Source organism: Drosophila simulans, chromosome 2L, assembly GCF_016746395.2.
Source record: "Drosophila simulans strain w501 chromosome 2L, Prin_Dsim_3.1, whole genome shotgun sequence".
NCBI lineage: Eukaryota > Metazoa > Arthropoda > Insecta > Diptera > Drosophilidae > Drosophila > Drosophila simulans.
In genome coordinates, this window is record NC_052520.2 from 5,996,766 (window position 1) to 6,012,691 (window position 15,926).

Consider the following 15,926-nt stretch of genomic DNA (forward strand, 5'->3'; position numbering starts at 1 on the left):
AGCTGTGCGGCATGGGAGACGTACGTGTGGTCGGCTTATGTTATATTTCCCGACATCTTGTGTGTCCGTCGATCGGTGGGTGAGCATAGCATAGGCCAAGATTGAGTCCAGAGCCATGTACGCCTAGATGCAACCTAAGACGCTGCCACGCCGCCTCACCGGTCATGCAAATTGCCTTTGGCCTTTATTAACTTAGGCTATAGGATTGAGACTACCTTAATAACTCGTTCCGTTAACACTTTATTATGTTCGAGGCGCATAAATCGTTCCATCACCCGGACATGGTCCCGAGGAGGTCCCCAGTCCCCCACTCATCCAGTCCCCTAGTTCCCCGAGTTACCAAGTTCCAGAGTGTCTGCGTTCGGGCCAACGTTGGCGATTATGATTTATCGCATTTTAATCAATTTAAAATGTTTAAACGATACGAATCGGAAGAAATTATGAATGTGTTGCTGTCTCCAGGCTCCACAGTAGGCCACCAATAACAACAGCCACATACCCACACCAAACTGATACCCATACCCATGCCCATACCTCTGCCCCTAGCCATGAGAGCCATGCCCGACGAAGACCCGATTCGAGGACCCGGCGATCATCGTCAGCATGCGTTATCCGACGCGTACCTCGTTTGTAAGTCTCCACCACATCTCGTGTTACCTACGGTCTCGATCGCCTCGCAGACCTACGCGCTACATATTAGTCAGAGATCAGGGGCGGATTCAAAAGTGGGCACTTCAATAACTGGTCAAAAGAAGCACCACTCTGGATTTAAGTGCAGAGGTACATTTCTGTGGTCACTAAGTAAGAATATGTTTGATTTGCACACTTGTTTTAATATATAATGCATTTTTCCATTAGCATTTATAAAGTAAAAGTATTTGTAAGTCAAAGAACTTAATAACAAAAAGAAACATTACAAAATCTACGTTATAAATTATTCCTTGGTTAGGCAATAGTATCATTATACTAAGAACTCCTAGTTTGGCTTGCTTTAAATTTTACACTTTTGTTACAATCATCAAATTAATCCGATGGAAGACGAAATTTCATTCCACTAATTACCTTGGTATATACACAGCACCATGGAACCGGACCTGGACTGAGCCAGCAATGCCTTTCGCGGATCGGGGATGAGGGATCGCGTGCTGCGCGGACTGGGCGACTGAGTTCCAGAGTGCGTTTCGGGCGCGACGACGGCGCAGCGACGATTATGATTAAAGATGATAAGCGAAATATTTTTATCATTTCTCAAATTAACATAAACCATATGTGATTATCACACAATAAGCGCAGTTGGGCTGTTGGCCGAGCTCCAATCCCTATTCCACACGCTGGACGTCTTGTTGCTCGCTTTTTATAAGCTTTTATGCCCCTCACTGCGGTCGGTATAAGTTATGGCATTGCTGTGGGATTTGGTCGTGGCGTTGGTCAGGATTCGGTCGCGGCAGTGTCAATGGCAACGGCGAATTTATGAGGATTTATCTGCGGTCGGGCCGTTGGATCCTGGATCTTGCATTCGGGGTCGTTCTGGTGTCGTAAAGAAGTTTTATTCGATGCTTAACCTATGCGTACGGACTAAAATGGTTTGAAGCGGCGCGACTGCTTGAGCAGCCCGATCTTTCGCTTGTCCTCCTCGAACTTTTTGCGCATCTCGACGATGTTCTGCATCTTGCTCTCGCGTATCTGGAAGGTGTAGAAGTTCTTCAGCTCCTTGGTCTTATTGCCCCTGGCCACCTTATCCTCCAGGCGTCCAATCACGGACGCCTTCTGCTCGAAGCCGGCATTGCGACCCTCCTTGCCCACGGTGACCCATCCGTCGGCGTCGGCCTCTCCGGTCTTGGCCGCCTCTGCCGCCGCCCGCTCCCGCTTGTCGTAGCCGGCCATGTACTTGCTGATCTGTAGCTTCGTCTTTTGCGCATCCAGCAGGTAATTGCTGTCGTACTCGTCGTGCCACAGCTCCATGCCGGTCTTGATGATGCACTCGCCGCTGCTGTTGAACAGGTCAATGCTCTGAAGTGCCAGCGCCTTGCCGATGCTGCTGTTCTTCTCGAACACTATGTAGGCCACCTTGAAGACGAAGGGCGGACGAGTGGTGGAGAAGGGTTCGCCGGTGCCCTCGTACCACTTGATGGTCTCCTCCTTGCCCGGCTTGGCGGCGAACTCCACGGCCTCGATGCTCCCCGCCCGGCCGAAGACCGTGCGCAGGCTGTCCTCCGTCACGTAGGGCGGCACGTTGAGCAGGAAGAGTGTGCGTCCTTTCGGTTTGTTAGGATCCATCAGACGGATGAAGTGCTCCCGCATGTAGACACTGTGGCAATGTTGCGCATCCCGCGTCGTGCGCAGCGGCACCACTAAAAGTAACGGTCGGTTAGCAGCAGCATTGGCAAGGTGTCGTTGGTTACTCACCTACATAGCCCTCCAGTTCAACCATTTTGTGTTATTCGCGGTAAATTAACTAAACAACGTTTTGTAAACACGTTGTGTGCCAGTGTGACCGCTTTTGAAATATACCAAAAAGCGCGAACCGCAACCTTAGTGTACGGCAAAGGGTGCGAAACTTGACTAGAGCGTGTAATTTTTGATTGGCAGCACTGTTGAATGGCGGTAAATTTGAACATTAAAGTGTTAATCAAAATAATATTAATTTGTAATCAAATACCTTTTTTTAGTCCCAGTTGGACATTAACAAGCCTAAGAATAATAGAGATGTGCAACATATTTGTGTGCATATCAGCATTTTCATTTAATGAAATGCCAGCAAGAAAGTTTTTATTCTTTTGGCTTAAATGGCACTTATATTCTTAAATTTCAGACCGCATTTTTATTTTTACCGACCGTACTGACTGCAAATAATTAAGCAACATTAGTTGTGGGAAGGGAACGGGAACAGAATGCCGCATCAGTTTGGTAGAATCCAAATGTTTTTGTAAACTTTGCACGTAATTTAGCATTCGTCTGATTTTGTTTTGCACTATGTGTCCTCCACAGTTTCCCCTAAACGTGGATGTGTGTAGATGTGGGTGTGGACGTACCCGTCAAATGGTCCGAGAACAAAAAGTGCACACCACAAACTGCATCCGGTCTGCTGACCACGTATCCCCTATGCACTGCTAAAAAACTATAGGCATATAGAGTACGAAATTATGCCTACATTTAATACAAACATCATTAACACCTAATACATCTAAGTTAAGTTTGCTTACCAAATTAATTAAGTTAAAAGAACAAAGATTAGTTAGAACTAAGTTATTTTTATCAGTGCACCCACGTAGCATCCAAAGGCCGCTGGCAGCGTTTATTTACCGGCCGCATGTTGAAAACGGAAGTTGGCAAGGAACATTTACTGCCCAGGATTCTCTGCTCCGCAAATAGATGCTAATTAATCGAAAACTTAATGTTAACAGCCACCTTTCATCGCATAAAGGATATTTGCGACAACAAGTCAGACAATTGGAGTGCAAAAAGTCGGACTTTTTGTGTTTTGCCTGTCGAAATGCAAAACGAAATCAAATAATCAAAATTCAGCAACAAACTGGCCCTAATTGCAGTGCCAATTGACATTGTTTGAGCAAACTTAACTCATTTCATTCGTCGAGGGAGCAAGGTGCCGAGTGAATAATGCAATTTAAATGCGGTTGGATTTTGTGAGGCCATCCTCAAGTGTAATTAGAGTGCTTTGGAATGGGCAAAGTTAATTCAATGAACAGCTTCTCATTTGTAAATCGCATGCTAATATTAAAGTCCCTTGATCATTTGGCCATGATTCTTACCTTTAATTAACATTTTGGCAGCTGGAAACAAATTTCAACTTCAAACTTAGTTGGGATAACTTCATGGGAATGAAATACAAATTTAACAACACAATAGGGTGATTTTTTAATATTTTTCTTTAATTTTCAAGAAATTTTACATATAAATTATTAGTGTGAGGCATTAATCTGCAAATAAAATAAATATATGTTATAAATAAGATGTGGTACTCTTTACATACTGTAAATAATAATCCGCAGAAAATGTTCCTTTTGGCACTTCTTTTAAATTTCAATGCGAGTCACGTTCACCCTTTTCGCATTAAGGGTCGATAATTTGTGACCCTAATGGAAAATTTCGAAGCAATTAGAAAATGCTACCGCAGCTTAAATAAATATGTTTCCTCAGCATAATCGCAGCCCGAAAGGGTTAAGGGTTTTTTCTGAGTACATTTATGATGCTCAAAGCGGCAAAAAGTGGCAGATATCCTTGCAGAGTGTGTAATTAATGCACAAATGTGGGCGCAAATTCATTAAAAATACACGCTTAGCTGAAGCGTGGCCTCTCTGAAAAGGTGAGTTTATATTAACAAGTTGAATTTCTTGCTTTAAAAATCTGCCAGTTATAGAAAAACTTTAGTTGGCTAAATCTAGCAAAGTCACCAGTCCATTTTTAGTTGCCTTGCTTTTGGCCAATTGTGCGTGAAAACTTTTCAACCGATTTTCGTCTCACGATTGATTTATGTGCGTCCATTTTGGGGTCTGCGAATGTTCCACCAACCACATGAAGACCCCCAAAATGCAACCACCAATCCATTTTGGGTGCGCAAAATGTTGTTTTAGTCGTGGAAATCACAGGAAATGCTCCTCACATTTAAGATGTCACGTGCAACTAATTTATTTCGCCAAAGCTTCGGCAATCGCAGGCCTTCTCGGTATTAAAAATGCCAAATATAATGAAAGTCGTAACTGATGATTACCGAAAGCAATTGCTGCTCACAAAGTGTTTGCACACCTGTATTAAATCTGATTTGATGGTTACGACTTTGTATTTCAGCGGAAAACCACATTTTGTACATTTATAAAGAGGAAAGAGGAAAATAGGCATTGGCATGACAATCAATACCAATTACTTCTCCTTTAAGCAAAAAGCTGAAACCCAAAGGTTTCATATTTAAAATATATCTAAAATATGTTCTTCAGCATTTGAAGTACATAAAAAGTATCTAAAATGGGTAGAAAGAGTGCCATTTTCAGGCAGCACAATTTCAATTGTGTAACGCCATGTGGACTAATGAACCACAGGATGTAACCAAAATTCGCAGCCCAATGATGACATACTATTTGCCATTCGATTTGACCAAAAATGTATGCAAAACGTATGGTACTTAAACGTGGCCCAAAAGAGCCAATGCGGCATTTAACCTGATTAGTAGGGCTGGCCATCCAATTCCTCAATAATATAGGCATTAATTTCGTCTTGATTGAAGGCGGAACACTAGAGGTGGCTATGGAGTATCTTGTTAGTATAGTTGACATGCCACGCCTATTTCGATGCTCCTGCCTCGATAAGCCGCCAATCGTGTCGACAATAGAACCTGGACATTCACTTGGACCCAAGTTGTGGATTGGGGCTGTGGCTCAAGTTGGCAGAAAAGGTTCCCAAAGTTTGCTCATTAATTATGCGAGCAACAAAAAAAGAAGCAAATTTGTCGAGGAGCTGCTTTCGCCGCTTTTGAGTTCAATTGGTCATTGGCGCTTTATGTGGCATTAAGTTGTGTTTACCAATTTATTAACTTCGAACCCGGCCATCAAGATGTCATTAGCGATAAAAATTTACATATTGTGCGGAAAGAACGAAGATTGGGACGTTTCACTAAATTATGTTGTAGTACTCATACAGCTGAGGTCAAGCCAATAGCAACGAATATACGATAGAAACGAGCTATTTCAAAAATATATTATTTATTTTATTTATTATGTCATTTTCTTAATACATTAGTTAGCAATCGTATTTAGTTTGTTAGACACATTGCAGTTTTGCTTTGGCATTGCACAAAATCGATCCTGCAACAAGGATACAAGGATATCAGATGGTTTGGCAGTCATTAATCATTGATAATTCCAGCAAGGAAGTCGCAACTCCATTGTCAAAAAACCAATTTAAAGTAAATTAGCGCAGCGTGAAGCGCTCGTCCTTTTGTGTGTGGGTTCCCGACCAGAAATGGTCGGATTGGGTGGAGGATTGGGTGGCTGGTTGGCGGAACAGGTGCGTGTGCTTTGGGCCAAACAAATGTGGCAACTCGACTTGGCCAGAAGTTTGCACACACATGGCTGCGGTTGCCGTTCATTCGCTATCAGATCACGTAGTTGGAGCCTAGCTTAGCAGTGCAAAGAGGTCCTGCCGCTTATCCTGGCGAAGGAAAAGTCCTGAGGCTGGGGCAAAATAGTGCAAACGTTGGCCCTGCGAATTTATTGCACGTGGCAAGCCGGTCGGATGGGTTGGACTGCAGATTAGACGCCCTGATAGACACAAAACGCCTTTTCCTCGAGTTAAACTTAAGTTTTGGACATGGACATGAAATTTATTGCACGTTAACTGACACGGAGTCCAAAAAAGTAAAAAAAAAACATCATTGGCGGCACCCCACATTTTGATGCGATCTTTGTTTGAGTTCTACTGTTTTATTTCTTCAGTAACTTTTGGGGCTGGCAAATGACTGAAGGCAGTTTGCTAAATGTAGCACTTTTTGATTGATGACGGGATATGTACATCATATGTATGCTACTTCATGTCTTACTTTAGTTTCTTTGTTAGTTCTTTGTTGTTAAAATTAGAATAGTCTTTAAAAACAATACGATTTTAAGTTCATATGCCCTAAGATATATATTTAACATGTGTCAAAATCGCCAAGTGCTGAAATTCAAAATTCAAAGACAAACTAAAACAATTGCCTCATTTCAACTGGGAACCGAACGGCGAAGTTGGCCCCAAACACCAAAAGCACACCTGTGTCCATGTGAATAAATACTCTCATTTTTTAAAAGTTTAAATTTCAAGATTACACCAGTTTTTATATAGAAATAATTTTATGCCCAGTTGAAAATCAAACTTTGGTCAGCCCAATACTGTATTTCCCTGCTCTGTAACTACCATTTTGCGCACAACTGTACCGCCTGTTGTTGAACTTAGACCTCGCCCCTTCGCAAGATGCTTGCAAATCCCCAAGGATTGAACTCACTTTAGCCAAAAGAAATCTTTTAAACAATTTCTGCTTGTTGTTCATCCTGTCCAGCTCAAGGGCGGTTACTTAAATTTTCTTATGGTTTAACTTCTTGATGTTGCACGACAGATTAGCAGAGCTGCCCTGGTTGGACTCCCAGCGATGTCACATTGTTCGGCGTAATCCACTTCCAAAAAGCCACAGGCAACAGCCATGTGTCCATGTAATCTCCACTAGTGTCTATCTGCAGGACAAACTGTAATTTTATGCAAAAGTCGGAAAATTCTACGTGCCCCTCCAACGCAAGATGATATCCGCAACATTTTCAAACAGTTTTTTTTTTAAGTCCAAAGCAGTTGGAGTGGAAAATGCGAATCAAATAAAGTGTAAGCTGATAATCATAAGGAAACTACATAGTTAAGTTAACATTTGATGGTTCTACAATGTATTTAACCATTTCTTCATCGAAAAAATCCATCTAGAATCCAAAGAAAGCCTATCTCCTCGTTGCTAAATCCAATAGAAAATTCCACCATATTGCCTGGAATCCTACATGATTCTGCCACTGGTACAGTGAATATCCGAAAGGAGTGAGTTCCAACCAAAATCAACTGGAAGGGCACACTCGCCTCCATTCACATGCGGCATTTAAGCAAATTAAATTTGGTTTTAAATTCAACTTGTCGCAGTACGGTCATGTGGCTGCTGCAGTTGACTTCGGGGTTTCTCTTGGTGTTCATTGAAAAATCCGCAACTAATTAGGACGATGAGGACGAGAAGGCTGCACGTAGTGGACAGGAATTCGGATACGACGGCATCCTCTGCCGTGGGCGAGATAAGCTACTTGGAGGGGGTCAAGTAAACAGGCAGCCACAAGGATAAATTAACAGCAATTCATTGCATTAATTCAACCGGAAGCGGAAAAGCACAATCGGTACTTAGTAACATATTTTTGAAAGGAAACAGATATAAACTTCATTATCAATTCAGTACAAAGGTTTGAAAAACATTCGTTGTTTGCTTTATTTGGATTCATATGATTTTCTTTTAAGCAATACTAGACTGCTAAATAAACAATATCGACTTTTGTATATCTAAGTTCCACTGTCATATGCCCAAATCCAAATAAACAATTCCTATAAGTGACACAAACTTTCACGAAGTCGCTTATTAATTCAGTACCAATTAGATACCGACTATTTCGACTGTCAGCAAGCTACATAAACTAACCAATTGACACATTGTTTTCGCCTATTTGGAAAACACCTGACATTGTTTCGTGGCTTCGCTGACCTGCGAAAACTATTGATTAGTCCTGAATAATAGATGCACTGGGCGCCTTAAAGAGGGTCGATTAAGATAGCAGACATGGCACTTAAAGTACTCGACTAGAGTTTCCGCTCCGTTCAGATTGACCCCTTTGTTTATCCGAAGGATACGCGCTGGGCGGATGGGCGAATGGCGGTACAACGTGGCCACCACCCAAGTGCCACGCCAGCCATTCGAAAAGCGCACCCAGGCGTAAACTGTTGATGCCCCCGAAAGTGAAGTATTCAGCAATTCGTCCCTTGAAGCCTCAAAAATTTGCATTTAATGAGGTCAACAAAGTGCGGCCGAGGTGCGAAAAAATGTTGATTTAAGCAGGTACTTTGGGCTGCGATGTGATTAAAGTGTCGTCCAATGGAATCGAATGCAAATTATATGCATTCCGTTGCTGGGAAATTGATCTGTCCACTATACTAGTGGGCAATTTTCATGGAAAAGTGGAAGTGGAAAAAAGGTAGCAAAGCAAGGTAGTTATATCAACCCAAAGATATAACAAAAATGTGATTTACATGGCTTCAAACTATATGTTGTTCTAGGCTTAGCACTTTAATCCAATTTAAAGAACGCTTTCCACATACTTTAAAATAAGATACATTTTTGAGTCCTGCATTAACCTCTTTGTGGCAGTAATGTCACTGGCCAGATTCACTTTTGAGCTGGGTTTTCGGAGCTGCCCTAGAACGTCTCGAATCTGTGTCAGCGGAAAATGTCCCCGAAATGCTGGAAAATGAATATTTTCCAAGCCCAAATACCGCCAAGGAAAATCGCAGCCACATTTGAGCATTTCTACTAATTAAACTGACACGAAAGCCGCAAAACAGACGAATGCACAGAGTTGCGACTAAACCAGTCCCAATTTTAATTTCGGTCTATAGGAAATGGGAATTTGTGTGCTTGGCAGCCGCTTGATGACTGCCAGCAGATTGCTTTTCTGGTTTGCCCGCCAACTTCTGTTCAACTGACTCCGGCAGAGCTTGGCCCATCAGCACTCACCCCACTCACCTCAGAGCGGCTCAGAGATCCAGGTGCTTGCCCAGCCCCGTTTCCTGCAGCAATCCGACGCCTGCGGCCAAGGAATGTCGCCCCATCGTCATGTGGAGTGGTCCGGCAGCGGGCTGCTCCTTGTGCGCCGCCAGCGGGGCACTCTGGTTGACCAGGCTGCCTCCGAGCCAGCGGCGATATGTGTGCTCCGGATCCGTGTTCCAGAACTTGTGGAAGGTCAGCGGCGCATGCAGCTGCAGCAGTTCGGCGGCGTAGTCCTGCGGCCTAGCCTGATGCATTCCGGCAGCATGAATCGCCGGCACGCCCAGCGCTTGGAGGCAGTAGCCCAGGATCATGTCGTCGGGGGCACTGGCACTGGGACAACTGCATCGCTGCACGATGAGCCGCACCAGCGGCAGGCTCAGCACGATGCCGGCTCCTCCAGTGTGGTAGTTGAAGCCGTCGGGAGCGTGCAGCCGGTAGCCATAGCGCTGGCCCAGGTACACCAGCTCCGTGGCATTGTGGCGGCAGAGGAGGGCGCTCACGCGTGGCACGCTGGTGGGGATATGGGTGTGGATCAGAGAAGGCTACTCGATGGAAGGTACCCGATGAACCGGGTATATCAATATAATCATTTTTAATTGAATGCGCCGTCATGCGATTGAGCCGGAAAATATAATTGGAAACGAGACAGCGGAGTGCCTTCGACAAGCCGAAGTTGGAATACCCATCCGCTGGAGTTGGCGAATAATGAATATAATAAAAATTAAGGCCGTAATATATTGAAGAGTAATGGGGGAACCCACCAACATAAATTATCATGAGAGCTTAAGTTTAAAACGGATCGAAAATGTATATACTATCTACTTTATAGGGTAGCAATCGCAATACTCAGTGCAAAGCTGGCTTTCCTTAAATAAATTAAAAAATATAAATCTCGTATCAGCAGCTGCCTGTAATAATAAGGCCATCAATTCATGGAGCTGGCTATTGAGCCTCCGAGGAAGTGGCTAATCCAAGGTAGCCCCATTCATACCTATCAATCAATCTGTAAATTGGGTCTCACCTCAGCAACGTGTCATCGTCGACGAGCATGAGCCAGCGGATGTCCAATTGCTCGCCGATGTCCTTGAGGGATAATTGCAGAATGGCCATTGTCTTGGCACAGTGTCCAGCCTGCACATTGGGTATCCCAGTGCCGATTGTCGGAATGCCGACGTCTGTTGAGGTTTTCGTTTGGGGCAGAAGGAGCGGGAAATTCGGAAAGACGGAAAGTCAAATCAATGAATATTCAATAAGTGGACTCCTCGCCGCCGGGCGCTGCAGGGGATTGGGGAATTGGGCTGGGAATTGCGAGTGGTGAATGGCCAATCACGCTGGATGAAATTCGTTGTTTGCCCAGGCATATATGGATGATATGGTTGTGTGGATGTGTTTAGTCAGCCTGTCACTGTGTTTTTGTTGGTGCACCGCCCGCTGCTCCTGATCCCCCACCCATTCGGTTTAATTGCCCGCTCATTGTCATCGGGGTGCTCACCTGCCACATCGCTGTAGTATCTCCTGTTCCGGGCGTCGGCTGCCCAGGTGCGCTCGATGATTGGTATGCGTTCCTTGTGGAATTTCGCACAGGTTTTGATGGCGAAGTATATGTGCGATCCTGTTGTGTGCTCCTGCTCGTCCGGTTTGGGGTGGCCAAAATACGCCAGTTGCGGAAACGGAGGGTTTCAGTTCGGGGTCGATAGACAATTTATGGTTATGGAGGTTTCAAATGCTAATTGCTCGGGCTGAATCTTGAATCTGTTATCTATGTATGTGGGCTTTAAATTCTGAGCACTCAATGGACTTTGATTTAAAGGTTTGTTGTCTGATTTTAGATAAGCATATCTTAAGCATAGGGGTCTTAAAAAATTGTACACTACCATTACAATCTGAATCTCAATAAGAATGAACCGGTAAACTTAAAAACATTCATGCAACATACAACGAATTTTGATATTTTTGCAAATACCTCATCTTAATCAAAAGCCCCTTAGCATGATATATGATTTTGCTGCAACAAGGCATGCCGGGCATAAATAAACTTACACAGCCATTCCTCCGCTGCCCCAAAGTCAGTGGCTCCTCCGGCTGCGCATGCAGCAGACAAGGCAGTTTCCTGTTTGGCACGGACGTGGGTGTGGGACATATGTAGCTGGCACTTTTCAGCAGGATTCCTCCGGAAATCGGGGTGCTAATATGCGGGTCGGGCGATACATTGTCGAAAATAAAGCGAGCCAGCTCGTGAGAGGCATCAATGGAGAAGTCGCTGTGAAGGGTGATGTTTTGGCCACCAGGAGCAACCAGATCCGCCAACCTGGTAACAAGTGATTCAGTCAAGAATGAATAACAAATCTCAAGACACATTTGAAATCCTTAAAACAACTTCTCCTTTCTATCCTAATGCATTTGTAATAACTTACTTTCATATGCCATTTAGAAAAGGACTTACCTTCGCAACAGAGCACCTGTGAAAACGACTCCGCCGCTGAGCATGGGGTATGGAAACCGCTGGGGATCCTTGTAGTTCGAGAAGTGGTGGATGATGGTGGCCTCCGCATCGTAGAGAGCGTGGCCATAGAAAGCGAGCTGGACGAGGCACAATGATACAGGACACAGTTGTGGCCTCCAGGGGCAAACTCACCTCCCTCGAGTCCTGACGACGCAGTTGCTCGAGCAGGCCGCGCAGCGAGGACACACGCGTGTTGTGTTGACACCAGATAATCCATTCCGTACGCGCACCCAGCACACGTGCCTGGGCTCTCAGATGAGGCAGTGCGTCCAGCAGGGTCCAGTAGTTGAAGAGCTCATGCATCACATAGACCTTCAGAACAAAGTCCTCGGGGAAGATCCCCGCCAGTTTCAGTGCCCGTTGCTGCTCCAGCACGCTGTCCGATAAGGCTGAGCACTCAATGCTGGCCTGCAGAGAATACGGGGGACAGGCGATGACCAGGAGCACCTCCCCTGGCTCATTACTACCGCAGCAGAAGCTTGCAAGGCACAGAAGCCCCAGCAGCACGCATATCCTTGTAGGCATAACTAATGACTATTGCTGAACTCTAAGAGTTCCGAACTCATTTCCTGATATTTTATAAAACACCTGTCCTTTTACCACCGGAAATCGGAGCACGTCTGTCCCAATGAACGTGCGATGTCGTACTGAGGCAGCTGTGATTTAATTTTGGCGCAAAGCCGAAATGTTTTGTGTCCTGCGGTGTCAAAAGTGGGATTCGGGATTTAACGTGCGTAGTCCAACGCGCAGGCGCCTCTATGGAGCTGTGTTTATGAATGAATCACAAGGAGCATGCAACAGTTGGTCACCTGCTTAGGTGTCTTAATGATATCCGAACTAGTTTAAGGCACATATAAAAGTAGATCAAACTCGATATAATTATAATTATAAGGTGTCCTTCGTGAAATAATTGAAACATTCTTAGACATTTAATACTTTAATGAGTTTCGATAATGTGGTTCAATGATACAATGTTGAATCGACCAGTTTTCCTTTCAAGAAAAACGTTTATTTGGAATTAGAACGTAGTTCACAATAGGTGCACTACATATGCGTACAAGTAGGGGGAATAAAAAAGCAATACTATTAGTGCATAGGCGAGGCCAGTCGCGTAGTTGTCTGCATGCTGTTGCTGCGGTTGTTCGACTTGAGCCGCAGCTCGTTGACGAGCTTAAAGAGCTGGTCCTGCTTGGAGAGCAGTTCGCGGGTTCGCTGGCAGCCATGCTGAGGAGCGCACAGACCAGGATTCCAGCGACAGTATAGGCCCTTCCACAGGCGAACCGATCTCACGCTGGCAATGGGACGCAGCACTAGCTCGGCTCCGTGCGTGAACGATGGAAAGAGTGGATTCAAATACTGGTCCAGCGAAGAGTTGATGTGCGTCCACAGGGATGTTGTCTTGTGCTTGAGATCTGCAATAAATGTGAGAATTACTTTCAAGCCCATGCAAACAGCAATCAGTCAAACCTTCGGCCACACGCTCCGCCTCCGTGTTGCAAAGGAAGGTGCCGAAGCGGCACGAGTACAGATGATCCACGATGGTTATCAGGAAGTGCTCGTTGAACTCAAACGCGTTGTTGAACTGCTGGCTAACCTGCCAGACGCTATCGATGAATTGCAGAAACACCGGCGATCTGTCTGCATCCGAGTGCTTGTTGTCGCCGTGACCAATGCGTTGCTGGAACTTGTGGCCAAAGGAGAGCCACTCCTTCTCGATGAGAACTTCGAAACCACGCACTGTGCGATAGTGCGGATCGAGCAGCAGCATGGAAAGTGCCGTCAGCTGGGCTGTGCGATCCCAGCCGTCGGAGCAGTGAACTACGACGGAGGTGCTCATGGTCTCCACCTTGTCAACGATCCTCACGGCACCGGCCAGAATGCACCGAATGTGCTTCAGCCACAGTGTGTTGTCAATAGCCGTCTGCCACTTTGAGTCGTCGGTGGTGGGGAAGCAAGCCTCTTTCACTTTGCGTAGGCTCTCCCGCATCACGTGGATGTTGTGAATGTCGAGGAAGTTAATTTCCACGTTCTTGTACGCGTCCTCCGACTCGTAGCCGCCGCCCTTGGCCTTGTTAGCAATCGCATTAGCGCTTGGTCGCGCATCCATGATGGTCAACTTGTCTGACTGGGCGTTCGCCTCCATGATAAAGCTTAAGTACGCCTCATCGTCGGAATTTCGCTTGCCACTTACACCTACCAGGGGCTGGGAGCACCTCGTAATGGTCGCTTGAGTCCGGGGGTTCATCCAGGACAACACCGGCAGACGGCAGCGCGAGCGGAACTGTGCCACGCGCCTCAAGAAATCATCGGAGGCCGCTTTGGGCACAGCCCACACGGCCGGATAGCTGTCGCAAATGGCGTAGGACTCGTTTAGCTTGGTTGCCCGCCACATGTCGTTGGGAACGCCCAAGCGGCGCAGCTCCGCCAGCGGTTCATATACCGCCCAGCCGTCCCAGCCTCCATTCCCGTTCACAGAGTTGGCCGCGGCGTGTGCGAATGCAAAGAGGCGTCCACTGTACGAGAGCGGAAAGGCGTTGGCCTGCAGTTTCTCAAACACCGTCCTCCGCGAATGATTCTGCTGCTTGTGGGCGAATCGCAGGTTTCGCATGTCCTTGCAGAAAATCTCGATGCCGTACGAGTTCTCACCGCGCGACGTGGCGCCGCCAATCTTCTCCACGCGCGCAATCACGCCCAGAGGCACGTCGACGACGACGGGCGGCTCCTGATCCCTCAGAGGAAGCGACCGGAAGTACAGGCGGTAATTGGTTATGGTAAGAGCGCCGAAGACGGGGCCGCGGTAGGGACACACGTATGTCACGTCGTTCTTTTGGTCCTGGTCCTCCTCGCCCTCCAGATAACCGAAGGGCGTGTCCCGCAGAATGCCGTTTTCTCCGCCACCGTGCTTGGAGCCCAGCGAACTGGACTTGGAGCTGCTGTCCAGGGAGTTGCTGCTGGCAGTCTTGGAGGCCAACTTGTCGGCCAGGCTCGCGGAGGGATCCATGTTGGGATGGACACGAGTGGTGCTGGGCTATTGTGTTGCTGGTTGCAGCTGTGTTTTCTTTTCCAATTGTTAGCTAAATGCAATTCACCAAAACTCATGCAGCAGTGCTGCCAACTCGCGCAATATACAATCATCTGGAATAATTTCCCATTCATCCGGAAAAAGTACCAAAGGGACATTTTGTAATGGCGGGAAATTTGACTTTTATGTATTGAAATTACTAAACTTATAAAATCTTTAGCATATGTATTTAATGCCTATTAAATTATGTGCTAGAAGTGGCGTCTTCTTTTAGTTTACAGCGCATTGATGGTGTGACAGGAAACATCGGACCATGTCCTGGGATTATAAACTCACACAGTTGTGCCATTTTATTGCGCTCCTCGCGCTGCACCTTCTCGTTTTCGCTTCCAGCGTCCATCCAAATGTTCTCGTCATCGATGTCCTCGCGTCGCTCGAAGAGATCTCCGGTGATACCGACCCGTCCACCCAGCTGGGAGTTGTCCACAACCACGGAAACGCAGCTGAGGGTGTGTCCTGGCGACCGCTTCACTACAACCTCGGCATTCGAGTCCAGGGCCAGTTGCTCGTCTGGATTACCACTACCAAGGTGGTCCATGTAGAGGTCTTGATGTGAGGCACATGCGCCGACCAAATGCATCCGTGCCTTCAGAAACAGATAGTTGCAACCGATGTGGTCAGAGTGTCCGTGAGAGCAGACCACCACGTGGATGTCATCGACGCCTAGTCCCTGCTGGCCCAGCAACGAACGCAAGTGCTCTCCATCCCAGGCCGTCATAGTGTCCACAATTATGTTGGTGCCATCCCGGCAGCGGACCAGTGTGCAGGTGCAGTTAGCCCGCATGGCGGACTCGTCTCCGTCTTCTTGGCGAGAATAGCCGACCTGGAGCACGGTCACCTGGTTTCGTTGTGCAGGATCAGTGGATGCCATTGTTTAGTTGTTTAACAACTCTAACGCTCAAGCCTATTAAATTATTTAGGGTCAGCTGTTTATCAGCTGTTGCTTACAAACAGAAATGTCAACTCGTCAACAACCTGTTGAAAACTAGAGTTGCCACAATAAAACTATTGACGAA

The 15,926-nt window shown here is 46.2% G+C and overlaps 4 protein-coding genes across 7 annotated transcripts; all 4 read right to left on the minus strand.

Moving 5' to 3' along the window:
- Positions 1–1,525: 1,525 nt before the first annotated feature.
- LOC6731153 (ribosomal RNA-processing protein 7 homolog A) lies at positions 1,526–2,555 on the minus strand. The gene is made up of 2 exons (XM_002078275.4): positions 2,407–2,555; positions 1,526–2,351 (listed from the first exon to the last, which is right to left on the minus strand). Exons 1-2 carry the CDS (start codon positions 2,429–2,431, stop codon positions 1,576–1,578), a joined length of 801 nt encoding a protein of 266 aa, XP_002078311.1. The 5' UTR covers positions 2,432–2,555; the 3' UTR covers positions 1,526–1,575.
- A 1,343-nt stretch (positions 2,556–3,898) lies between these two features.
- On the minus strand, positions 3,899–12,480 carry LOC6731154 (beta-1,3-glucosyltransferase). 4 transcript variants are annotated; one of them, XM_039291417.2, is made up of 7 exons: positions 11,961–12,480; positions 11,769–11,905; positions 11,366–11,633; positions 10,818–10,950; positions 10,347–10,500; positions 9,302–9,835; positions 3,899–3,938 (listed from the first exon to the last, which is right to left on the minus strand). In XM_039291417.2, exons 1-6 carry the CDS (start codon positions 12,351–12,353, stop codon positions 9,313–9,315), a joined length of 1,608 nt encoding a protein of 535 aa, XP_039147351.1. In that variant the 5' UTR covers positions 12,354–12,480; the 3' UTR covers positions 3,899–3,938; positions 9,302–9,312. The 4 variants fall into 4 exon arrangements, with proteins under 4 accessions (XP_039147351.1, XP_039147353.1, XP_039147348.1 ...); XM_039291419.2 differs by having other exon boundaries at positions 3,899–4,316; XM_039291414.2 differs by lacking the exon at positions 3,899–3,938 and adding an exon at positions 5,698–5,816.
- A 327-nt stretch (positions 12,481–12,807) lies between these two features.
- Positions 12,808–14,960, minus strand: LOC6731155 (myotubularin-related protein 2). The gene is made up of 2 exons (XM_016178906.3): positions 13,296–14,960; positions 12,808–13,240 (listed from the first exon to the last, which is right to left on the minus strand). The coding sequence occupies exons 1-2, from the start codon at positions 14,827–14,829 to the stop codon at positions 12,915–12,917; spliced, it is 1,860 nt and encodes a 619-aa protein (XP_016023707.1). The 5' UTR covers positions 14,830–14,960; the 3' UTR covers positions 12,808–12,914.
- Positions 14,961–15,012: 52 nt separating this feature from the next.
- Positions 15,013–15,879, minus strand: LOC6731156 (metallo-beta-lactamase domain-containing protein 1). The gene has a single exon (XM_002078278.4). The coding sequence runs from the start codon at positions 15,779–15,781 to the stop codon at positions 15,095–15,097; it is 687 nt and encodes a 228-aa protein (XP_002078314.1). The 5' UTR covers positions 15,782–15,879; the 3' UTR covers positions 15,013–15,094.
- Between the last annotated feature and the right edge of the window lie 47 nt (positions 15,880–15,926).